Source organism: Episyrphus balteatus, chromosome 1 (assembly GCF_945859705.1).
Source record: "Episyrphus balteatus chromosome 1, idEpiBalt1.1, whole genome shotgun sequence".
In the NCBI taxonomy this organism is placed as follows: Eukaryota; Metazoa; Arthropoda; class Insecta; order Diptera; family Syrphidae; genus Episyrphus; species Episyrphus balteatus.
This window is the reverse complement of record NC_079134.1, coordinates 128,538,458-128,566,023: the sequence shown is the minus strand read 5'-3', so window position 1 is coordinate 128,566,023 and position 27,566 is coordinate 128,538,458. Positions and strand designations below refer to the sequence as shown.

General features: G+C 30.9%; 1 protein-coding gene across 2 annotated transcripts in view; it reads right to left on the bottom strand.

Moving 5' to 3' along the window:
* Positions 1-27,566, bottom strand: part of LOC129907245 (uncharacterized) — a 236,637-nt gene that overhangs the window by 147,175 nt on the left and 61,896 nt on the right. For both annotated transcript variants that reach the window (XR_008770988.1, XM_055983358.1), the window contains exon 3: positions 13,005-13,126. Coding sequence is in view for 1 of the 2 variants with exons in the window: in XM_055983358.1 (XP_055839333.1) it covers positions 13,005-13,126 (122 nt within the window). In the remaining variant the exon portion in view is untranslated. The remainder of the gene's footprint in view (positions 1-13,004; positions 13,127-27,566) is intronic.

The window sequence follows — 27,566 nt, the reverse complement described above, 5'->3', positions numbered from 1 at the left end:
TAGAGGGGTTAAATACAATCATTGTTTACTACGGGACGGGGGAGTCAATGTCCCCCCGTTTTGGCGGGAGGGGTATATTCTAAAAAAATACTTAAAATAAAAAAAAATTATTACAGTTTTGATTGATACTTTTTTCAAAAGCTAGAATTATAAACTTAATATCAAGGGGCACGGTAGTGCCCAGCCAAGTTCTCTAGCAACTTTGGCACTACACCCTTATTTACAGGAAACAACTCAGGCCATTTTCGACCCATTTTCGACCCCTCTAACTTCCACACCAAAGATGCTAGAAATTTCAAACTCGCTACATTTGTTGAGCTGGTCAAAACCAAACACCTCACAAAATTTCAGCCTCCTACGATGAGTAGTTTCTGAGATATAGGGCTTCAAAAATAGCAAAAACCGTAACTGACTCACTGACTCACTGACTCACTGATTCACTGACTCACTGACAGATCATCAAAATTATGGAGAACTTTCCGATATCGTAGAAACTTGAAATTTTACACGGTGATAGGACTTGTGGTGTATACAAAGGAAAAAATCGAAAATTTGAGATTTTTAATTCAGGGGGCGTGGCATCCGCCCATTTCCGCTGAATTTTCATCAAATATTATAGAGCACTTCTGATTATCGTAGAATGTTGAAATTTGGTAGAACGGTAGAGCTAAAGGAAAAAATTTAAAATTTGAGAATTTCAGCCAGGGGGCGTGGCAACCACCCATTTTCGCTGAATTTTCATAAAATATTATAGAGCACTTCTGATTATCGTAGAATCTTGAAATTTGGTAGAATGGTAGAGATGGTAGTTTATACAAAGTAGAAAATTTAAAATTTGAGAATTTCAGCCAGGGAGCGTGGCAACCGCCCCCATTTTCACTGAATTTTCATCAAATATAGAGATTTTCAATTCTACAGCCATTCCTTGCAAAAAGTAGTGAAATCACAACAAAAACATTACTGTTAAAAAAAGAGCCAAGTTCTCCTATGTTGAAATTATGCTGGCACAAAAAGTACTGAGATGTAAAAGTGTACCAAGTTCTAAAGTTTGGATTCAAATTCGTATCAATAAAATTTTGATTGTTTACTTGGCAATTTTTGAAATAACTTTAAAAATCGATAATTAAAAAAAAAATTGTCAAGAGAACAGTCAAAATTTTATTGATACGAATTTGAATCCAAACTTTAGAACTTGGTACACTTTTACCTACATCTCAGTACTTTTTGTGCCAGCATAATTTCAACATAGGAGAACTTGGCTCTTTTTTTAACAGTAATGTTTTTGTTGTGATTAATTTTAAAATGAAGGTATTTTAATTTATGTTTTCTTAAGAAATCCACCTTATCAAACATGTCTTTATCTGTTTTTTAAGCGGAGTCTCCTGTTACAATTCAGTTTTCAAAATAAGTTATTTCTTATAATATTAAAAAAAAAATACATTTAAACTCTACCTATAATAAAATGTAAGTGACTTGCATCACTATTAAGAGATTTTGAAGTGGCTCCAAAGTGACATTTTTCTTGGAGGGAGAAAGTAAATTTTTCCACAGCAGTCATTTACATTATAAAGATTGTACTAACGTACCTATTATGTCTGAAGCAACATAAGAAGACTACACAATTTTTGTGAAGTTAAACAAGTACTGAATTAAAAAAAAAAAACAAACACAAAGCATTTAATCATCACTTCGGTTTTACGGGTGATTTCAGATTCCGTAACGAAGAGTTTTGAACTTAAATTTTTTATATTTTCGTGCTAGACATGAAAATATTATTCGAAATTATGGTAGTGAATGTATTCGAAAGAAATAAAATTCCTTAAAAATCAATAGTTGGGACAGGATACAGGAATTTTTTCGCCCATCAAAATAAGGATTCAAACTGGAAATGAACCCCACATGTGGAGCCGTAGTGTTAAATGGGAGAGCTGTGATCCCATTCGTGATCATGACCGTCGTCGATAATGGAGAAGAAGAACCTCGAAATGAATATAAAACGCTAGAAGTAGAAAATCTTTATTTGAACATTCTTTAACTTTCTAAAATAAAATTATGTCCTTAAGTCACGATTTTAAAAATCCACTCGTGAGGGGCCTGCTAGTTCATTAAATTAAAAAAACACAGTTTTGGCGTGTTTTAAGCACGAATTTAAAGTACTTTTTTATGACAAATTCAAAAAGACCTTTGATAAGACGAACGGAGAACCATGACGAAAGTAGTGGCTCTTTTTAATGTATTGTTGTTTGTTATCACTTTATCAGTATAACAGTTTAATCAAAAATCTGCAGCCCAAGCTGCTTAAAAAATTTTCTTCATAATAATACTTGGATATTATGGGTTTCTTTTGGTTGATGTCCTAGAGCAGTTAAAGGATGAAATTAATGGTACCTACTAGTCTTTTAACCAAAACGGAAAAGTGTGTTTTTCTCAAAAATAGCTCTAACGATTTTGATTTTAAAAAAATACCAGTGTATTGAGTTGTACACGTTTTTCAAAATAACAGACGCAACGGAAGACCAAAAATAATGCAAATATTTTTACACAGAATCAACTACTTATTTTTAAAAATGCATCCAAATTTCTCTCAAGCCACAACTTATGTTCAGTTCTGCCACATTGACTGAATTTAAGGTCAAAGTTTCTGAAGCTGCGCTGTTTGAAAAGCTAACAACTAACTTCCCCAAAATTCAGTTGGATGAAAATATTGATTTTCGTGTAGCTTTCTTCGAAAAAAAAAACTAAGCTCAATGGTACCCATTTTCGATTATTCCTGTACTGTTTACCACCTCCTCGTCCATAAATATAACTACAAAACTACATATATCCTCGAAAAGTCAGATAAATGTTCTAAAATAATTATTGTTATTTTTGTTTGTCTCTGTGCTCTGTCTGAAAAATAAAATAAAAAATACAAAAAAAAAATAATAAAGCATTAATATATCATCGTGTTTTGCTGGCAACTCTATCTAAGGCGACTGTCCTTTTTAAAGAAGGAAAAAGGAATCTCCATTTGGCTCAGACAGAGACAGACGGCAGGTATAGAATGATAATAAATTAAAACAGATGGAAGATAAATTTTCAAAGTGAGAAAAAGATATTTTCTTTTTGAATTTTCTTCAAGCTATTTTGCAGTTTTTTTTTCCGTTTCCCGTTTGGCATCGTTATCGATGGTGACAATATCCACACCGTCCGTCGTCGTTTTCCATGGTCGTCGTGTCGTCATCGTCGTTGTAGTCCACCTGAACTAGTATGTACTTTCTCTCTCTGTCTTTGCTCAGTCTTGATGCGCTTCAAAAGACACCGTTTGTTCAAGGTAATTTTTATTTCTTTTTTTTTTTATTATTTTGAAAGTGGATCTGAGGGGGACTACTTGGCTGAACCAGAGTTGAAAGAAGTAATCTTTATTTGACTTTAAAAGGTTTATCCCAGTTCCCAGACACCACACGACCAAGCTCAAGAATCCAGCAGAGGAAAGGAAAACAATTTTCCTTTTTGGATGATAAAATTAAATTGGAATGCTGCCATGAACTTCAAGAGTGCAAACGATTTGCAAGGAGAAGAGAAGGACCAAGGACGACGACACGACTACAACACCTACTGATTTCTGTGTCCCGAAAAAAAAAAGGCTAAAGGAAAAAGCTTATGGCCAAGTCCGATGATGATGATGACGATGGTGTTGATGTAGATGACGATAGTGGAGAAATTTCAGCTTATTTATTATTTTTTGTTAATCAAGAGTTTGTGATTCATCGGAATGAAATGGAAAAAAAAAAAATGGGGAATTGCATTGCAATGGGTAAATATGTATAGTATATATTCTATCCCAGTTGGGTAATAGATTCGTTCACGCTTGGTAGCAAGATTGTGATGGAAAAAGGTTGTTGGAAGGGTTAGTAGCCGGGGCGGTCGATGATGGCGTCAGGATAAAGTAATTGCTGGCAATTACATTTCTTCAATTACTGAAGTATTCGAAGAGGATGTTCTTAGAATGATTTGGTTTCAGCTTGAATGGTTTGAAGTGGTGAATGACCAAGATAAAAGGTAGATCAGGAAATGAGTTTTTGCTAGAAAAACTTGATTGGCTTTGCGCCAGGTTCGGAAGTGCTTAATAGCTTGAGTGTTGATGCAATTATTATCTTTTCAAACACGGAAAAAAGGGAAAAATAAATTGAGTTGCAATAAACAAAAAAAACAATAACAAGAAGAAGAGGAAAATTACAATTTTCTATTTACAAAATGAAATAATTAGATTTCTGATTATGAAAGGTGTTTTTATGCTCGATGAGATAGGTTAGAATTTTAGTTCAGTTTTTTTAAACGGAGTTTAAAATTAAATTGTACTTTTCAGCTATGTGGAATTTGTCATTAGTTTGTTCTATTTTAATTTTAGAAAAAAAAAATGTTAATTACAAAAACAAATTTTTAAGTGGTTTTAACCTTAAAACAAAATATGCCATTTAATATCTTGTAAATCAGTTTTAAAAAATCAAAAAATTCTTAGAAAGAAAAAATATCAAAATCTATAGACTTTATTTAAAGCGTTAAAAAAATAGTATGCCATTTAAAAGAAAAAGTAATTGAAACATAAAAACAAAATTTAAAAAAATTCTTCACTCATTTTCAAAAATATTTAATAAAAAAAAAATCTACTCAAAATGCTTAACCGATTTCTGTCCAATATTTCATCTATTCCTACAGGACCATTTAAAGGGCTATCAGAATTTGGATTCCTGAGGAATTTCGAAAGAGACACTATAGTACAGTAAAATAGTATACATAAAATCAAGAAATAAAAAAAAAAATTGTGACACTCATGAAACTTGGCAAAAAGTTTGCTTTTGGGATAAGAACCAAGTACATAAAAAGTTTATAAAAAAAAAATTTTGTGGAAGGGTGTTTTTCGCGGACAAGAGGGAGGGGATGAAGGTCAAAAATATACTGAAAAAAAATGTTTGTCGAATATCATCATATGATGCTGAATCTAATGACATAAAAATAAAGTCAATACGATTGCTCTAAGAAAAGTTATTGCCGATTAAAAACAAGGGTGCTTGTTTTTTGACTTCAACAAGTAAAATATAACCGAAACCCATGTGAAAAACATGCTACACTGATAAAATTCGGGATGTAGGTTTAAGATAAAGGAACAAAGGATTCATAAAGTTCTTAAAATTGTTTTGGGTGAAAGGGTGTTTTTTTTATGGTTTAAGTTGTGTGTGAGGAAGGTATCATAAAAGCTGACTTTAATTTTATTAATTTTTAAAACTTGGTGTAAATGTTTTGGTTGGTATAAGAATAAAGAATCTATAAAGTGTACAAAATTATTTTGAGTGAAAGGGTGTTTTTTGTTTAAGAAATGATGAAATTCGGAATTAGTACCACAAAAACTAGGAAAAAATTGTTACACCAATGAAAATGGGTAAAAATGTTTCATTTATAACAGAAACTAAGAACCCGAACAGTCTATACAAAAATTTTAGGTTAAAGGTCCGATAAAATCAATGGTATAAAAGGTACAATTACGAAATTCATTAAATATGTTCTCTTTCCCATGGGAATTACGAATAATGTAAGTCTATAAATTTTTTTTATGTGAAAGGGTGTTTTTTTAGAAATTAAGAAAATATGGGTATACATATTTGAAAAAGTGTGTAGTACTAGAGTAATATTAATGGTACCCTATTGAAATTTAGCAATTATGTTACTTTTAAGATAAGAAACAAGAATCTAAAGTGTCTATAAATTTTTTGTATCTAAACTAACGGTACCTGACAAATAACTTATAAGGAAAAGCTCGCTCCTTTCAAAAAAGTCTCCAAAGATTTTGATTAATAAAATTCTGTAAACATTTTAAACTTTTAAAATAAAACAAACATAAACATTTTTCTAAACTGAACTAGGTAAGAGTTAATATTTTTTTTATGGAATTTTCAAAAATACAAATATGAATTAAAAAAATTAGAATTTTTTTAGAATTGTTTGAAATCGGGTCCATTATTTTTTTTAAAATTTGTTTGCATTCATTTTTGTTTAAAGTGGCGTAGGTACGGATTTTTATTTTTTTTTAAATGCAATAAGTTATTTTTGAAGTGAGAACTTCTTTAGTATCGTAGTGATTTGAAACAAGATGAAACGAAAAAGCGATATTAAAAATCAATTGACTATAACTTTTTTGTTTTAATAGATAGATAAATGAAATTTATACAATAGATAGGTAATTAAATAAACAAAACACCTGTGGAGATCTGTTGCCGATGACCAGCCACCAGTGTAGGAAGTACCGCAATTTCAGTTTGAAATTTCGACATACCTAGTTGGCTTCACAAATTTTTTACATTTTTTGTAGAAATATGATTGATACGTCATATAAGAGATGATGATGAAAATTTATCATAGGTTGTCATTTAAAAAAAATATTTAATGGTGTAAGAATAGAAAAAAAATTGATTTTTTTTTGCTTTTTGGATGAAAAGTGATTGGGTTAAATAAATGCTAGCTCTTTTTGTAGATGTTATATAGACATGGTCGATATAAATTTTTTAAGCATAAACAATAAGCTTTCAGATGATATACAATATAATATAGGTTGTCAGAAAAAACATGGACTTAAAGGTGATGGAGTAAAAAAAGGTAGATTTTTTCGATTTTTTTGTTTCCAAGAAAAATTATTTTTTTAAGGTTTCACTTCTACCACATGTAAATTGCACACATGATTATTTTTTAAAAATGAAGTATTTCTTTTATTAAGTTTATCTCTCTAAACGTATTTCTTTCTTCCTTTCGAAAATCAATTATGATACCGATACACAAAAAGGGATATCTTAAGAGTATATCTTTAAATAAAGAAGCAAGTTCGTGGAACCAAACTTTATATGTACTTTCTTTATTTCACTGTATTTTAGTTTAGTTCCATTTAATCCATAAATGGCATCATTGAAAATCATCATCGTTGCATATTTAATAAATTTATTTTTAGTTTTTAAACTTTCTCATGGTTTTTATGTCAGCGCCAGAGGTAAAATAACGAATATCAAATTTCTTGGTTATATACGATGATTAAAATTGCTAAATCACAATTTCACCTAAGGGAAAATAAGTGGATACGCCTTTCGACAACTTCACAACTCCATCTTCCCTGAGAAGATAATTCTAAGATTTTCATTTTTTTCTCATTAATCTGAAATAGAATATTTTGAAAATATTTTTTTATATACAGTAGCCAGAGCAGGGTGAACTTAAAAAAAAAAAAAAAATACTACAGTTTTTTGACATTGAAATAGTTTACAACTTCATCTTGGAAATGAACATTAACTTCAAGTGACAATGAAAATCTGATTACTCTTGGCATTGAAGTTTCTGATATTCTTTTTAATTTAACAGTTGCATATAGAAACTTTGTTAACATTTAACAAAATCAATTAAAACTTTCAATTACATTTATCCTAACAACTTTCAAGAACAAAGTATTGAAAAAATAGACTTCAAAAGTTTTAAATAGGACTGAGTAACTTTTTTTTATTAATTTATTTATTTTATATTTATTCAAAAAGTAAATGAACTTTTTTATGTAGATTTACTTTCTTGTTCGTAATTTTTCCCATTACACTAATTAAAAAATTAAAATTGGGTTATGTATTTCATTATACAGGGTGTCCCACAATCACCACCCCAAATGAAAACTATCGATACCTGAGGTAATTTTAAGTCGAAAAACGTAAGTAATTTTCTCGTTTTCGTTCTGTTTTCGAGTTATGATGGTTTTTATGAATTTTGCTCTCTTTTTCTTTAACTAGCTTTATCTTTGCCAAACTAGATCTGATACGAACGATTTTTTTTACAACCAATCAAGAATTAATTGCAGTTTTAGTTTGTGCCAAAACTTTTTTTCTGCGGACAACCGTTTCTCCGCAATTTTGAATCCAACCCAATTTCCTTCGTTTTTTAAGTTGTTTTTTTTTTCATCATTCATTTTATTAAATAATCATTTTTAGCAAAAAACATGGATCGAAACTTTGTTTTATGGTTTTTCTCATAGTTAATATAGCCAAAACTGGACGAAATTGAAATGGGACCACTCTGCTTGCACCTGCTTTTCAATACAAAAAATAATCAAAATTAGTTCACTCAGTCCAAAGTTATGAGGTAACAAATATAAAAAAATAATACAGACGAATTGAATACCTCCTCCTTTTTGTAAGTCGGTAAAAAAACACGTAAATGAGTATTAATTTTTTTCGCTTATTAAAAAAAATAATTTTTTTTTTTCAAAAAAAGACTACCTACAGAAAGTAATTTAAAAAAGAGGTTGTCTGTAAAGCCGGTTTACGGACGATGATTTTACGTGATAACGTCGTCGTCAGTAAACAGATTGCTTTTGTTTAAAATGAGTCAATTGAAGCGTTTACTTATTTCAAACAATCATAATTTACAAGAAAAAGCTAAAAAAATAAATTTTTTATTTTCTCATTACATTATTTTTTCATATTAAAAGCGTACAAAAAAAAATTATGCAATTTAAAAGCCAAGTATTTCTTCTTCAGAATAAAACCATTTTTAAATTTTTACAATGTGCAAAAAGTATAAAAATAATATATTGAAAACAATCATTTTCATCAAAAAAAGCAAAAAAAATATGCATTTTTATCTTCTCACGTCATTAATTCCATTTTTTTCCCTTACAACCTTTAAAAAATTTTATATCATCTGAAAGCTTATTGTCTTAGCTCAAAATATATATATCGATCAGGTCTATGAGGTGAGACATCTACAAAAAGAGCTAGAATTTTTTGAACTCGATCAAATTTCATCAAAAAAAGCAAAAAAACATATATTTTTTTGTGTTCTCAGGCTATGTAATCAATTTTTTTGTCTGACAAACTATAAAAAATATATACCATGTGGAAGCTTATTATTTCACCTTTCATATTACGTATCAATCTCATTTCAACGATGCCTACAAGAGAAGTTAGAAATTTTTAAAGTCAACCATGTCGAATTTCCAGACTGAGATTACGGTACTTCCCACACTGGTGGCTGTGGGAAGTACTACAAGCTGTAGCTTGTAGTTAGTCTACCGTTATGTGTGATATACCAAATGCAAGGTAGTTGTATCAGGATGCTCATAAAAGTTTAATAAAATTTCTATCTGCTCTTGGTCAAAAGTTATAACCTGTTGAATTCTAAAATTTTATTTTAACGTTATCTAAAAATTGTGTTTACGAAAATGATTGAAACTTCGCACACATATAGTTGTAGTCATGGTCTATCATTACTTTATTCCTGTACCTATTAAAGAAAAAAAAAATAAAAATGAAAAACGATGAAAATCGGTCAAAAAGCGTATTTTTTAAAAACTTATTTCTTCCGTTATTCAGTCAAAACTCACTAAACGATTCCAAGTTTTTGCATATGTATGCATAAGGCCAATACCTACGCTCCATAAAAAAGCTTAAAACAAAAAATTACCCAAAAATAACCCTAAAAAACAAGGTTTTTTTCAAAAATTCATATTTCGAAACGCAGAGTGTTGGAAAAAAATCCGTATCAGAACCCTTATTTTTTTTCCCTCATCTTTCGCTTGGCATCTTTAGAATTGTCAAAAATATTTCCTTTACCCAATCATCATTTTGTCATAGTCCCAACACGTGTTCAACGTTCAAACAAAACGTTATAGCTTAGTTTCAAAATTTTTTAGAATTTTTTCTTAAATGCAGTTATTCTTAAATTAATCTCATCTATCTATAGCAAAAGAAATCAATTCTCTACTACTTCGCGTTTAGATTTTAGCCCAAATTTCATCTTTCCGTTTTACCCCTGTTTACCCTATTAAATGACGGAATTTTTAAAAATCCTTCATTTGGATTAAGCTTTATGTTATTATCTTTCAAACAAGCAATATAAGATTTTTGTAACTCTAATAGTTTATTTTTAATTTTTAATTTAAATTTGTTGCCGCACTGCGAAAGTGCGAGAGTGTAACTTTAGAAAATGGCGTCACTTTTTTGTGGTGGCTGCCATGGTTCATCGAATTATAAGACGTTATCACGTCAAAAAAAAAAAAAACAAACTGAGTGAATTTGAAAAAAATATTATTTTTATATAAAAAATTATTTCGAACTAAAAACTTTTTCTGAGCTATTGTGATTAGAAAAGAACAAATATATAAAGCTAAGAAAAAGTTTTAGTTTATTTGAATATTTCTTATATTTAAAAATTAGTTTTTAATTCGAACTAATTTTGTACCTATTTAAAAATTATTTTTTACTTGCTCTATAGGGCAAGTATTGGTTTCGTGTAGAAAAAAAAATCGAGGTTTTAATCAAAACCAACATTACGATGATGGAGAAGATCAAAAAAGTGGTTTTCGTCATGCCGTCCGTCGGTCTGTGCGTGTGTGCGTCTGTGCGTCTGTGCGTCTATGCGTCCATCTGTACATCGAATGGATTTGCTTGAAACTTGGTACAGTTGATTTTTACGTAATTCCCTAGGTCCGTTTTTTTTTATTTTTTTAATATCTCCAATTTAACGCATATCTCCCATATAACGTTTTCGAGGTATTTCAAATTTCTCGAAAACGGCTCTAACGATTTTATTTAAATTTGGTGTGCGCAGTACTCTTATTGATTCCAACAAAACTGCGTTTTTAGTTTTTCTCAAAAAATGCCAAGAGTGGAAATATGGCGTTGCCGTTTTTCAAAAATTGGCATGTTTTTTAAGTTCATATATTTCATCAAAGCATAAGTCAATTTTTTCAAAATTTACAGACATCATAGGTATTGAAGTGTAAAATGTAAAAAAAAATTAAAAAAAAAAGTTTTTCAAAAAATTTTTAAAAAATTGAATTTTTTTAACTTTCGATTTTTTTTTTGTTTTTATTTTTTTTTTTCACAAAATCTTAAATTTCCAATAAATATTTAAGATAAAGATGCTTTGAACTACAAGAGCAAGTACGTGCGACCCAGTCGTGCATTTTATTTTTTAATTCACTCAGTTTGTTCATTTTTTTTAATACTCATTTACGTGTTTTTTTTTTTTTATAAAAATTAACTTAAAAAAAAGAAGAAAATTGGGTTAGATGCAAAATTGCAGAGAGACGGTTGTCCACAGAAAAAAAAGTTTTGCGACAAACTAAAACTATGATAATTTCTTGATTGGTTTAAAAAAAAATCTTTTCAATCAGACGTAGTTTGCCAAAAATAAAACCAATTAAGGAAAAGAGCAAAAATCATAAAAACCGTAATTCGAAAACGGGACGAAAATGAGAAAATTACTTCTTAAGTTTTTCGACTTATAATTACCCCAGGTTTTCATTGGGCAGGTGACTGTTGGGACACCCTGTATTTGTTCACTGAAAAATTCATTGTATTTGACATTAATTTGAAAAACAATATCCGTATAGTTAAAATCTCCTTAATTGGATTAAATTTACTGACCATAACATTTCACTTGAATAATTTGTGGTAATATTTATTCTTCTAGCATATGTGTTGAATCTTGGTAAAATCTTTTAAATACTTTTCCCAACAAAATTGACTTCTATTTTTAGAAACTTACTAATTTTGACTTTCAATTTACCACATTTCTATCTATCTTTCTTGCATTTTGAAACAATTCAACTTAAAATAATCAAAACTCAAATTCAGGTGCAACCTATGTTTTTTTTTTATTTTCTATAAATACTAACTTTCCAGAACTATGTAAAGTTTACATAAGAAAACTTTTATTTGTCAAATATTAATTTTGAATATGATGACAAAATTCATATAACCAAAACCAAGACCAAATATAATGCTGATAGGAATGGAATTAGAGCATAACTCCTCTTTTCATAGCAAATAACAACCAACTTTGATTTTGGGAATATATGGAAAAAGAGAGAGAGAAAGCGAACATTGCAAAACTGAATTCAATCAAAAATCATCTCAAAAACTCTCGTCTCCGAGTCCTTGGGAAGGATATGCATGCAACAGACCTAGGATATACAGACATCTATAAGAATATCATCAGTTCACACACAGCAGCACCACAGAAAACTATACAAAATCCTCTTACGAAGAATGGAACTTTAAAAAGGGGATGTGACGAATACCAGGACGAGAGGGGAAGATATTTCATTGTTTTTCTTTTGGGATACGTACAGAGAGAAAATGGGAGCAAGTTCCAATTTCCTTTCCGGTAAAAGACAACTGTTGGAAAGTGTGTTTCATAAAACTACATGTATAAGTCGAGAAAAGTGAATAGTTGTAGGTATGCATGAGAGTGTGTTCTTTAACTCTTGCATTTGTTATCCTTCGATAATAATGCTGTGTCCTTTATATAAAGGATGGCATTCTTAACATGGTCGTCTCCTACGTATCCTTATGGTGAATGAGGGAGGACGAATTCTTGGCGTAGTTGGTTGTCATCGTCGTCGTCGGTCTTGCGACGGACAAAGAATGTGAAAATTGTTTTGTTTACACTGAAACGTCTCAAATATAATTGACAATCTACAACTTTGTCTGGGGTCTGGAGACCCTTTGAGCTGCTGTATGTACTCAAGAAACACTTCAAAAATGATTCCCATTCTTGACAACTTAAAATTGCACACCAAGCAACCAGCAGCTACTCTCAACTGACCGGATCTCTGTCCAGCAGCTTTGCTGTTCCCTAGAAGACCTCAGCTTAGTGTTGCCACTCAAGAAAGTTTTTTTTTTGCTCTAAAAGTTCAAAAATATTTAAAAAAAAAGGACAAAAAAGGACCAAACTGGTAAGTTAAAAGAGGATTAAATTTAGGGGGTGTGTTTAAGAGGAAGATTTATTTGTTGATCGAAAAATTGTAGCAAAGTGGCAACGCAATTGCTATTCAGTAGAGGAGAAGAAACATCACAATTGCTACTATCTGGTGCATATAAGTAGCACCCTTTTTTGAACACCATGCACTATACTGCCCGAACTATAGTCCTCTCGTACTTGATGGGAGTAGGGTATACCTATTTTAAAGTATATACCTACTTATATCTACTTACCATGCATTGAAGAGGAGGCGATATCTCTGCGTTTTCGTCTGGCGAAGCTACTCGAGTACTTTCGTTCGTTCTTAACCACTTGGGTTGTAGCTGCAATAGCATCATCGTAAGGCAGCGTTGTGCTGAAAATGTATATAAGTGGAAAATGAGTTAACAACAACAAAAAATATAGAAGAAGACGAAAGAAGACTTTCAAGTAGGTGAAGGCAGTTCGCTGGGTATAAAGTATTTGAAGCAAGCAAGGATATAGTTTGGAAACATTAACACAAATAATAGCGCAGAAACTTTGATATGAAAAAATATATAAGTAAAAATACAACAAAAAAAACAATAGAGAAGAAAAACAAAATCTAAGCAAATATACATATATAAGAAATTGTTTTGTAAGGTCTTGAGAATATATTACATTTTACGCTATAAAAGGGAGTTGCGAGTTTGATGAATTGTAGTAGTATGTATAAAATGTGATTTTGTTTCTTCCACCTGAACAAATATAGAAGTTTTTTGGCAAGTTTGCAAACACAATTTTTTAATGTTTTTTGAAGCAGTGTGTTTTTAATATGCAATTTAACTAGGTACCTACTGCGACTATGTTTCTTCTACTGCAGTCCGTTCATTTAAAATATATACAAACTTGGACGAAGAAGAGTAGTTTCTTTAAGTTAAATAGATTTTATGGTGTTTTTAGTAGGAACGTTTTTGACCTCCTTTGGTGTTTGATAATTTAGGATATTTAGGATTTAGACTGGCTATTTCAAAGCAAAGATGAAATACCTTTATAGTTTGGTATAAAGTTTGGACTCAAAAAGTAAAATAAATTTGTTCTGAAGTTTTTTTTTTCATTTAGAGACATGTGTTTTCAATTTTGTGCTTACTTGAGGTTTGGGGAAAAATAAATTACAGCAAAAATATAACTGTTAAAAAAAGATGCAAGTTCTCTAATGTTGAAACTATGCTGGCACAAAATGTACTGAGATGTAAAAGTGTACCAAGTTCTAAAGTTTGGGTTCAAATTCGTATCAATAAAATTTTGATTGTTCCCTTAACAATTTTTCTTTTAATTACCGATTTTTAAAGTTATTTCAAAAATTGCCAAGTAAACAATCAAAATTTTATTGAAACGAATTTGAAACTAGGGCTCTTGATACCCGCATACCCGGGTAACTACCCGGGTACCCGGGTACCTGCATTTCCGGGTATTACCCGGGGGCCATAAATTCGGGTACCCGTTATAATACGGGTACCCGGTCATATTCGGGTAGCCGCAATATTTTCGTATCTAGGCATGAATAATGTGATTGAAACAGATTTAGGAACATTTCTCAGTCTTTGCTGTTTACCACACTGTAAAATCAATAAATGTATAGTTGGATTCGATCGATTCGCCTATAGTCAGGTTAAAAAAACATAAACAAACAGTAGTATAGTACAGTATTTATATAAACAATAGTACATATAAAATCAACAAATAAAAAAAAAATTGTTACACTCATAAAACTTGCCAAAAAGTTTGCTCTTGGGATAAGAACCACGGATCAAACAAGTAACAAAAAAATTTTGTGTGGAAGGGTGTTCTTAGGCGGATTTCATATTTGGTGAGTATATTCTAGAGATGTCTGGCAATCTATCGGAGTATAAAATCAAAAAAAAAATTCGATTTTTTTGAACCAGCCTTGTGTTTATGTATATTTTTCTTAGTTAGTGATATGTATAAATATCCAGTTTATATGTATGAGCAGTCTAAAAGGTCGGATTCAATAATTAGCTTTTTCAATTTAGGCCGTGCGTGAATTGCGTGAAATAGTTAACAGCATGTAAAATTTTTGACACAAAGCTAAATTAAGCCAAAGATAATTTTTTATTCACCAGACATTCAAATGTCAAAAATGTATCCTCTGCTAAATATTTAACATTAGGCCTTAGAGTCACATAGTCACCCGCATACAACAACTTTAATTTACAAATTTTTATTTTTATATGTACCTACACTTCTGGCTTAAGTTTCAAGAGCACCTTAAACAAAAAAATAGAGCAAATAAAATTGAAAACTTGGTAAGGTCAGTTTTTAAAGCCAATCGCTGCCATAAACTGCGACTGAATTCAACTTTTGTGTAGCTCACAACAACACATTTACCGATCGAATACATTATTAAAAATAAAATTTTGGCAAATTTTATGTTACTAAAAACACCAGAGACTGGCGAATTATTTGCCAATTAAAGGAGCAAACTAAATAAAATGCACGACTGTGTCTCGTAGTTGCTGTAAACTAACACTTTTGTTAGTTTACAGATTTTAAGGGCTTCCTTTATATAAATTTCAAAGAAATTTTGTTGATGTTGGGAAAGAGCAGACATTCAGGGCAAAGTTTTGTTAAATAATTTTATTTGTTATTAGACTTTTTTGAGTAAAACTAAAAATGCAGTTTTACGCCTGCAAAGTTTAATCAAAATCGTTAGAGCCGTTTTCCAGTTATTTGGTATAACTCGAAGAATTTGTATGGGGGTACACTTTCTAATTAAGGTAGAAAAAGAACAAAAAAAAAAAAACAACTTTCAGAATTCTATAAAAATCATCTGTACCAAATTTGAAGAAAATCAGTCCACTTGTTCATGGCTGTGGACAGGGGCGTACGTTGAGTTGTGGGGGCCCCGGGACAAGACTAAATTTTGGGGCCCCTTTGATATAGAAAATAAGAACAAATAAAAAAGTATGTATACGCCCACTTATTTTTTTTGGGGCCCCTGATGTACCTATCATTTGTTGGTCGCTAAGAATATGCAAGTAATAATTTTTGGGGCCCCAAGATAATATGTAATTTTTTTGTCTCTCTTCTGTCCGAAGTGATTCATGTCAAATATCTTATCTTTCTGCTTTTTTAACCATACTTTTATACTTATACGATACTTTTATAACCAGTTGGCTTCTCTGCATTGTCTCCTTACGGGGCCCTGGCGTGTTGGGGGCCCCGGGGCACCGCCCCACTTGCCCCAATGGTATGTACGCCCCTGGCTGTGGAAATGTGAACAGTTGGACGTACAGACGCACGGACAGAATTCCTAGATCCACTTTTTCTTAATTCTCCACCATCGTAATGTTGGTTTTGATTAACACCTCAAATTTTTTTTTCGACACGAAACCAATACTTAACTTATATAGACCTAGTAAAAAAAAATTGCACACTCATGGTTATGGCTTCAGGGCGATGATAACATCTGGCCCACCCTAGATGAAATCTCTAGCTACGCCCATGAATGCACGACGCTTATAAGAAACATCAAAGTGTAATATGTATTCTTATGACGGAAAGAAACAACTTTCTTCAAAATAAACTTTTTTTGTTAAAACCTTACCAACGCAGATATGGTTCTTTTGAGAAATAGAAAATTAATTTTATAAAAACGTAACAATTATTATTGTTTAAACCGTGTTTCTTATGGGTAATTTTTTAAAGGCTCATACTTTTCAAACCGAATTTTTCTTATGAACGACTAATTACTTATAATAAATAAATTAAACTAGACTTCTCTGATATTTTCCCTCATTTTATGCTATTAAGAACACGTTACCCGGTTTCTCGGGTACCCGCCACTTAAAATACCCGGGTACCCGCACATTCGGGTAATACCCGCATATTCGGGTACCCGGGTACCCGGGTATTTATTGAAACGGGTATTACCCGGGTAGTATCAAGAGCCCTATTTGAAACCAAACTTTAGAACTTGGTACACTTTTACATCTCAGTACTTTTTCTGCCATCATAATTTCAACATAGGAGAACTTGGCTCTTTTTTTAACAGTAATGTTTTTGTTGTGATTTCACTACTTTTTGCAAGGTATGGCTATAGAATTGAGAATCTCTATATTTGATGAAAATTAAGTGAAAATGTTGGCGGTTGCCACGCCCCCTGGCTGAAATTCTCAAATTTTAAATTTTCTCCTTTGTATAAACTACCATCTCTACCATTCTACCAAATTTCAAGATTCTACGATAATCAGAAGTGCTCTATAATATTTGATGAAAATTCAGCGGAAATGGGCGTTACCACGCCCCCTGAATTGAAAATCTCAAATTTTCGATTTTTCCCTTTGTATACACCACAAGTCCTAGCACCATGTAAAATTTCAAGTTTCTACGTTAACGGGAAGTTCTCCATAATTTTGATGATCTGTCAGTGAGTCAGTTATGGTTTTCGCGATTTTTGAAGTCCTATATCTCAGAAACCACTCATCCTAAGAACCTGAAATATTGTGAGGTATTTGGGTTCGGCTCAACAAATGTAGCGAGTTTGAATATTCTGGCATCTTTGGTGTGGAAGTTAGAGGGGGGTCGAAAATGGCCTGAGTTGTTTCCTATAAATAAGGGTGTAGTGCCAAAGTTGCTAGAGAACTTGGCTGGGCACTACCGTGCCCCTTGATGTAGGTATGTAGTTCTAGTTTCAATTTTTAAACAAATTAAAAAAAATGCAATTCTTAAGAAATGTATTTAGGTAAATAAAATTGATGAAAATTGATAAAAAATTAGTAATTTTTTTTTTTTTGAAAATATTACGAACAAAAATTTTGGATTAAAAAAACTCTAGAGTGAGACCTTGTTCGAGCTATTCTTCCCATAATCTCGTAAGGGCCCTAACTACAAAATTTTCGATTTTGATTTTTTTGGCATTTTTGGAGTTAAGGCATTGTCTCTGATTTATTCTCATATATTTTTTTAGTCTTTAAATAAGTCAGAAAATTCCAAATATTTTTGAATTTTTTTGAAGTGAAAACTTCTTTAGTATCGTAGTGATTTGAAGCACGATTAAACGAAAAAGCGACACGAAAAATTAATTGATTATAACTTTTTTGTTTTAAGAGATAGATGAATGAAATTTATACTGTAGATAGGTAATAGAATAAACTATAACTGTACAAAATGGCAATCAATTTTATATTGAAAATCCTGAGATAACGGTGAAAAGATGTTCTTTTTCTAGACACGATTTAACTTTAGTACGCATGCTGATAATATTAGGTACCTTTTATTTAATACATCACACATTACGTAACGTGCTCTACAAGTAACACAATCTTCAATTGAAAAACTTAAAAAATGTCTCAAAAACACCTGTGGAGATCTATTGCCAATGAACCAGTGTAGGAAGTACCGTAATCTCAGTTTGAAATTTCGTCATGGCTCTAAAAAATTCTTACTTTTCTTGTAGGCAAAGGTGAAATAATAAGCTTTCAGATGATATACAATTTTTTACAGGTTGTCATTTAAAAAAATGGATTTAAAGGTGTTAGAAGAAAAAAAAAGATTTTTTTTTTGATTTTTTTCATGAAAAATGATTGTTGTAAAAATTTGACTATGGCTTTATTCTTTATGAATTGCACACAAGATTTTTTTTTCACTTTTATATGCAAATTGCGGTATTTGATTTTGTGTTTTCCTCTATAACTCAGAAGTATGAAAAATGTAGTTAGGGACTTTGAGAGATTGTGGGCAGTATTGGTTATAATTAATTTAAAGAATTTTAAGAGCCCCTCCTTTTGATGTCTCATCCGATAGATTTGGAGATAAAATTTTGAAATGCAGTTTAATACCAACATTTTTTTTTTTCAAAATATATTTTGTGTATTTGCAATAAAAGTTCAATTTTTATTTTCAACTTTTTGGTATAACCGAATAAATGATACACCAAAAAATCATAAAAAATCCCCTGATTTCGAAACTGTGGGTACCAAAGTCCGCTTTAAAGCATTTTTAAGTGCATTTTTCTAATAAAAAAAACCTAATTACTTATTTTCTGTTAGGTATAACCGTATGATGGTAACAAATTAATATTCTATGTCTATTCCAGGTCTAGAAAATATGAGTTTAAGCCAGATATTTTTCAGCCTTAACTCTGCCAGACGCCCTTAAAGGTTTCCCAAACAGGTTTTTCCATACAAAAAACACCTTGTTTCTGTTTTTTTCTTATAAAATTGAAATAATATTTTTTTGTTTAGAGTAACCATATCATGGCCAAATATTAACTTTCTCTGCCTTTTCCTGATTTAGAAACTGTAAGTTTAAGCCAGTTTTGTTTCAGCCTACCCTCTGCCAGACGCCCTAAAAGGTATCTCAATAGTACGGGAAAGTTAGATTTTGCTATATGGGGCATGGGGGTCTGAGAAAAAATCCGAAATGCATTTTGACTTCAGGGCTCGAAAGTCATAAAGACACGAGTCTTAAACCACATCTTGTACAATCGCACCAAGAGTCATTTGGCCGCCATTTTTTTTTTTAATAAATATTTTAGTTTGTCAGATAACTCGCGTATTTTTGAACCAACAGAAAAACAATGTATGACAAACTTGAAATAATTTAATTTTCTACAATATATGTTAAATAACATTTTTCGATTATCCCTTTGGTTTAAAAGTTAGGGTGTTTTTTTTTTAAATACGTCAAAAAGTGATTTTCTTATTTTTGTCATATCTCTTTTACTTGAGCGTTTTTTAAAAAATTTGTTCGTTGTAAAAGTTGTAGATCTTTTAATTACCTTCAATTGTTACAATATTGGTTTTTCGATTTGACAGACCGTTTCCGATCTGTAGGCAAAAAAACTTCAAAAAATTGCAATTTTTTGTATAGGGACAAACAAAATGATTCTTGGTGCGGTTGTACAAAATGTGGTTTTAGACTCTTTCGATTACTGAAGTCAAAATGCATTTCGGATTTTTTCCCAGACCCCCATGCCCCATATAGCAAAATCTAACTTTCCCGTACTATTGAGATACCTTTTAGGGCGTTTGGCAGAGGGTAGGCTGAAACAAAACTGGCTTAAACTTACATTATCTAAATCAGGAAAAGGCAGAGAAAGTTAATATTTGGCCATCATATGGTTCTTCTTCTTCCTTTTTCTCGGCGCTGTTATGATCTCGATGTCGAGGGGATCATAACCTTCCCACGTTACTGCTTCACACTAGTGATCCGCCTGTGGGGTTCGCCGGGTTGACCTCAGAAATCGACGGCAAGCCTCCCGGTTTTGTATTGTTCCGTTTCTGAGGCCAACTGAATGCTGGTGTTTTTGCATTTGCTTGTACCAGGAGTTTTTAGGCCTACCTTTCTTTTTATTTCGTGTTGGAACGTTATATGATATTGCTTTTTTGACGGGGTTCTCAGGATCTCTCCTTTGAACATGGCAATACCAACTGAGTCGGTCGTGTTCAATTTTTTGGGAGATGGTATTTTTAAGATGAAGGCTTCCTCGGATCTTTGTACTTCTAATTCTATCAAGCTTTGTTACTCCTGCTGTCATGCGAAGCATCTTCATCATATGGTTACCAGGGTTCGGACTTCAGTTTCAAAATTTCGAAGCAAATTTGAAGAAAAAGTGAAGTAGATCCCAAATTTCGGAAGTAGATTTCAAAATTAAACTTTCAGAACATTTATTTACAAAAATTTATTCTAAAAAAATTATTTTTCAACAAAATTATTTTTCTTTACTTTTTTTATTATGATCTTTTCCAAAAAACCTTTCTCATCTAGTGGTTGTAATGGTGCTTTTGGGTAAAACGGTTAATTCAGCATAATCTAACAAATTTTTGATCAGGAATTCTCCAAAATCAGTCAAAATTACTTTGATAAACTTTATTTATATCTTGGATTCGAAGAATAATTGACCTCCATTCATCATTTGAGATTTCAGTTGAGCTTTATTTCTCAATGCCTCGACCAGATTTAAAATTGAAGTTAAATCCCTTTCTCTAAATTTATTATTTGAAAAATATTTTTCAATCAAGAAATAGAAGTAGATCCTGAAAAAGAGAAGTAGGGAAGTAGATTTTATTTTTTTCCCAAAATCGAAGTAAATCTACTTCGATCGAAGTAAAGTCCGAACCCTGATGGTTACTCTAAACAAAAAAATATTATTTCAATTTTATAAGAAAAAAACAGAAACTAGGTGTTTTTTCTATGGAAAAACCTGTTTGGGATACCTTTAAGGGCGTCTGGCAGAGGGAAGGCTGAAAAATATCTGGCTTAAACTTATATTTTCTAAACCAGGAATAGACATTAGACTGATTCAAAAAAAAATTTTTTTTTTTTGTTCAAAGCATTGTTGAAAATATTGTTGGAAATGACGAAAAAAAAATACTGTAAAAGTTTCAGCCCTTAATGTTAACATTTAGTACCGCCGCATCGCAGATTTCTATTTCCCATACGATTTGTATGGGAAAGATTGTGTATTTGTGTTTAGAATTTTGTATCTTTTTAATGTTTCATCCAAAAGGCTTGACAAAATCATTTTCTTTTATAAAATTGTCCGCTCTACAAAAAAGCTTTTAATAATTTTTTTGATTTACCCCCGCGTTTCGAAGTTATTCAACTTTAAAATATAAAAAGTACTTTTTTCTCATTTTTTTCCGATTTTTTGACGAAATTATTATGTTTTTCAAAAAATTTGGCAAAATTTTCGAATATTTGTATTCTATGTTGTGTTTTGGTTTCACAGATCCTTTTATATAACTCACAAACCCCTAAAACTATCATATTAGATTTCTTCAATAAATTCGAATTATTCATTTTTTCAACTAAAAATTATTTTAATTAAATTTTCGCGTCCGTTTTTTTTTAATTTCATAAATGCAATCTTGTTTTTACAAGAAAATGATTAAATCTAGCCTTTTTGATGAACCATTAAAAAGATACAAAATTCTAAACACAAATACACAATCTTTCCCATACAAATCGTATGGGAAATAGAAAATTGCGATGCGGCGGTACTAAATGTTAACATTAAGGGCTGAAACTTTTACAGTATTTTTTATCGTCATTTCCAACAATATTTTCAACAATGCTTTGAACAAAAGAAAAAAAAAAATTTTTTTGAATCAGTCTAATAGACATAGAATTTTAATTTGTTACCATCAATAAGTAATTACCTAGGTTTTTTATTAGAAAAATGCACTTAAAAATGCTTTCAAGCGGGGGGAAAGCTGAAAAAGAAAATTGCGGTACCCACAGTTTCGAAATCAAGGGATTTTTTATGATTTTTTGGTGTATCATTTATTCGGTTATACCAAAACGCCAAAAGTTGATTTTTTGCTGCACTTTGGATGCGCCTGTCAAGGGAAAGCTGAAAAAGATCACTGCCAGACTTTTTCCGTTGACATACTGTGGTGCATATCTAGATATGTGCACTCTCGAATTTCGGTTACAACAAAACTGCCAAAATATGCTGCCGGCTCTTAGACTATTATTGTTGTTTGGTACTTATTTTGTGAATTGAGTTGTGCTAGCTGAATATTATTGATTGATTTTTTTTAAGATTTCAAGCATTTGAGTTTTTCAAACACCATTCCTCTTCTAAGAACAGAGTAAACATTTCTACACAATATTCTTAATCAATAATCTTAATCAAAACCTTTAAGTAAAATAATAAACAAAAAATCCAATCAATCAATCAATCAATCAGTCGTTGAGTGGCCGTACTCTTAGTACCACAAGTTATGTATGCGTGCCTTCAAATCAAATATACCGACTTGTATGGCCATTAGACCAAGAGCTTGCATCGATTTTTAGATGCGAGTAAAAGAAAAAATTGTTTCTATTTTCGGACAGGTACACACTTCCTTAAAATCCCAATTATTTACCTTACCTCGTTCGAAATATAAGCATTTAGTTAAAGAGATTTTAGACTAAAAATAACCAAAAAAAAACATCTTTAAATATCCTTGTTGAATTTGTTTTTGTATTTCCTATTCATGATAAAAGATTTAAGAATCACATCTCCGCTGTGCATCACAAATTTTAAGTCTTCATTAAACACTGCCCTTTAAGTACCTTCCGCAACTATTAATTTTACAAAGTAACCTGGTAACTGGCAGACATTGAAAAACTAAACCTTTTCTTTGCACAAAGCGACCAATCTACCATCCTACATAAACAGAATACAAAAAAAATATAGTTAAAATATAAGCAAAACTAAGATAAAGAAAAAGAAAATTGTTTTCGAAATTTGCTATGACTTTGCTTCTTTGAAAATTCACCAAAACCAACCAACTTAGTAAAAAAAAGAGAGAAACATTTACAATAAAATGCCATTTATCACTATCACTGTTTTTTGTTAAAATAAATCTTAATTGCAACACTTTTACCAAAAAAAATAATAAAAACAACACCAGCAGCAACCAACCTGAAAAAAAAAAAACGAAAACAAAAATCCTTTCCAACACCAGCACCGCAATGAGTCTCAACAAAAAAAAACCACCGCTATTTTCATTTAATTTCTAAAACACTTCCTAAAACAAAGCATTAAAAGAAGGGCAAAAGAAAACACACACACACACATTGACACAGAGATCTAGTTCCAAAATGACTATTAAATGTTCAAGTGGAACTGGGGCAAAAGAGGGAGTATACTGTAGTTGCCATCAAGAAGGCACAGAGTTAGTTCTTCAAGAGTATCTACATTAACCAGGGCTGTATTTGAGCCCAAATTTTTATGAACTTTTAAGGCCTCTCCCTGACTATATTCAATTTGATTCTGTCGGCTTCAAAATATGGTAAAGCGAAAGCGAAGGCGAAATGCTACTTTCTTCTCTTTTTTTGGATAGACTTCAAATTGCTCAAAATATTTTTGTTGGTACAGTGAAATATAAATAAAATGACTTTTTTCACTCAAAAAAAAAAAAAAACTTTTTGTTCAGTGTAAAAATTTTTGATTTTGCACTGTGGTTCACTTTTCCAACCTTAATAGCCCATAACTTTTTTTCGTTAGCTCAACTATAGTTATAAAACTATAACAAAAAACTTTTTTCAAATTACCATTTTACATTTTTTTAGTGTAAAAATTGTCTTTTTTAACCTTTTTCTCAATTAACCATGGTAATTCCAACAAATTCCATTAATTTTTTGTCATAATTTTTGAACTAAGCTTGGGCTAACGAAAAGTGATGGAATTAGTTGGAATGGTTAATTGAGAAAAAGTGTAAAAAAAGACAATTTTTACAGCGAAAAAAAAATCGTTTTTCAAGAGGTTGGTAGTTTGAAAAAAGTTTTTTCTCATAATTTTTGAACTAAGCTTAGGCTAACAAAAAAAACAGTGATGCGCTATCCTAGGCTAAACTTGGGCAAATGAACCACGCTTTTAAACTCACGATATTTGTATAGAAAAAAATGTTGGGCTATCCAGGACTACGTTAGGCAAACAAACCACAGTGCAAAATCAACAATTTTTACACTTTAAAAAAAATTATTTTTTGGTGTTTTTCGAGGTGAAAAAAAAAAAAAAAATCGATTATAACTTTTACGGGGTGGGTGGTATAAAAAAAAGTTGGACTATCCTCGGCTAACCTTGAGCAATCGAACCAGGCATTTTTGTGCCAACTTCACAATTCACATACGCCGAAAATTAACAGTACTTGCCATAGGTATGAGCAAAATGAAAAAGGTTGTTTTTTTTTTCAAATGTACTGTGGCACATAGTCCTACTTTTTATATGAGAAACATATTTTTTGAGCCATTATTAAAGGTACATGCCATAGAAATGTTTTCTTAATTTGTGATTTTCTCGTAAGCGACTTAACCTATTTTAACGAAAACTTTTGTACAAAAACGTTTTAGTAACATTAATTTTCAAAAATTAGAAAAAAAAAAATTAAAAAAAAGTCAGTTTTGGATTTTTTTTTAATATTTCAATTTTCTTTTTTTTTTTTGAAAAATCTTTTTTTCAAAACGGATCAATAAATTTACATAAAGTTTTGTTTGAATTTGTTAAAAAATAAATTCTTCAAATGGCATACCAATTTTTTTTTTTTGAAAAATATTCGAAAATTCTTATACGGTCGCCATTTCCGGTCAAAAGACCAAAAGGATAGGTTTCACTATTTTCATTCATAAACATAGTCTACCAACTATTACTTTTAGAGTATTAATTAAGCTTGTTTTATCTTTTAAAAATCAACACCTAACTACTTCTAAAAATACAAATTCGGTTCTGAAAGGGTACAAAAATTAAATAATATGGAAAAAATGATAAAGTCGGATTTTTTAGAAGAAATTTTTTATCTCGGTTATTTATGGAATATTCTCATTAATTTTACACCATTATAAAAATAAAATTGAACACACCAACTTTTAAGATAATTTGTCGAAACATCGTAGTGCATTTTTTTCACACCACTGTTCATTGAATTAGAGTCATGTAAAATTTTGGAGTACTTAGTTGGGCAAAAAAGTGATATTTGCCTTAAAACTGATGCAGCTGATTTAAAGTTTTGTGTGCATTTGGGTTACTCAAGGTTCCGTAGCAAAAGAAAAAATTGAGAAAGCTTAAGATTTGAAGTCACAGCACATGAAAAACCGTCACAGGGTGATCATTTTTTCGAATTTTTTTAGAATGCCCATAACTAACAAAATATATGGCTGCAATTTTTTCTAATTATTTTTCTGATAACTGTCGCCACCTACCCTATCTACCGTTTTCGTTTCGAAGTTTACTTTTGGGACACCCTGTATACCAAAAATTATTGTTTAAAAAGCGAATTCAACAATTTTCAAAAATAAAATCTTAAAATTCGTTGTTATATAAGAAATCAAATGGCATTCTTTATTTGGAGATTAAAACCATTTAAAAAGTTGTTTTCGTTATTTTAAAATCAACGCTTAATGCTGCTTTATATTTTTTATAAAGTTAATAATAAAATTATATTCAAATTATTATTTTAGGAATTTTATAAAAGCTTTAACATCCTAAGCAATTTTATCTATAGGAGAAAGAACGTGAACCAGTCAATCAGTTTATTTAACACTATCACACTCTTACCAGAACGAGAACAAAATTTCTTAGGAAAAGCTTTTATCAAGGCATTGACGGACTCTCTGAACCGTAGATCAGAGACCAGAGGATGGATTTTTAATGAGTGAAGTGATAAATTTGAATGGGGTTTTTATTACTATCCAAAATGAGCACTTCGGCTGAGAAGATTTAAATTTTTAGCCGACGATTTCACTTGGAAATTATGCTCCATGTTTAATGTTGCAACGAATTGGACCAGGCACGTTCAAGATCAAGTAACTTTATCGAAAAAAGGCCAAAATTCATTAATTTTTGCTAGACGCAGAAACTTTTTCCATCTTTTTTTACTTGCGATATAAGTACTATATATCAAGTTATGCATTCGTACAAAAAAAAAAGTTGAGATAACATTTTTCCATGACATTACGATGGTAGACAATGCCAAAAAAGTGGGTCCCGGAAGTCCGTCTGTCTGTCTGTCTGTATAAGGAGCTACAGCCTAAACGGATGGACCGATTAATGTCAAACTTATTATGTAGCGTTATTTGGGGACTCTCCAGAGGGGTTTTCGGAATTAAATTTTTTGGACCAAAAATAACGGTACTTGTCATATACCGATTTTAGTAAAATTAAAATATCTCTAAAACGGCTCCAACGATTTTGTTAAAAAAATTCAAATAATAGTTTTAAGCTAAGGTCTATCTTTCAATGAAAAAAATTTTTTTTGAAAATAATTATTAACGGTACCTGCCATATAACCGTTTTTTTTTTTCAAATCCGATTATCTCCGAAACTGCTTATTTGATTTCAACGAAACTTTTTGTGAAGAAGCAATTATATAATTTAAATATAAGCCAAAAATAAAATTAAAAAAAAAATAATTTTTGGATTTTAAAAAAAATTTTGAAAAATCAAAGTTTCGAAAACGTGACATTGAATTTTTTTGAAATTTTGTTTTTAGATGTTGATTAGAAAAAATGGCATACCAATTTTATTTTAAAACTTTTTTTCCAAAAAATTATTTATAAAAAATTAGTTTTTTAAAAAACGGCTCTAACGATTTTGAACATTTTTTTTCTAAAAATGCATGTTAATATATCAATCAAAACTGCATACTTGTTTTGGAGGGCAATTTAATTTCAGATTTTATTTTATTTATTTTTTAAACGAATTTTATTTTTTTTTCCAAATTTCTATGTAAAAAGTCTTTAAAATTTAAGCAACTTTAACTCTAAGAGCAAGTTCGTGCGACCCAGTCGTGCATTTTATTTTCATTTGACAGGAGATATATCAACTCAAATCTTCCATATTCACAACCAAGATTTAATATTCAGGCCCTTTACCAAGTTCTTTATCAACCTAAAATCAGAAAATCCGGCCGGTTTTCAGCAAACATGGCATATAGTAACAGCTTCAAGACCATCAGCAATAGACAGAGAAAATAAGGATGCTGTATAGCGCGCGTATAACGGTGCCATAGTTTTCTACTGTTTCTATTCTCTACCTCCAACTCCATCTCCAGCTTCAACCCGGACCACGTTAAGAAAATTATTTCAAGGCAAAGCACAAGGGTGTGCCCTCAAACATAAATAAAAAAAAAAAACCTAAAGAGCAGCAACAGCAACAAAAAAAAAAACTTAAAACAAAATGGGAAAAGTAATTTCCTCGCTGGCATTCTTGGTCTCTTCGGTCAGTGGTTGCAAGAGGTGCTAAAGTCATTTACGCCGTACTTGCGATTTGTATGTGGCTCCGAGGGTAACGAGTTACAAAAATATAAGCAAAAGAAAAAAAGTCC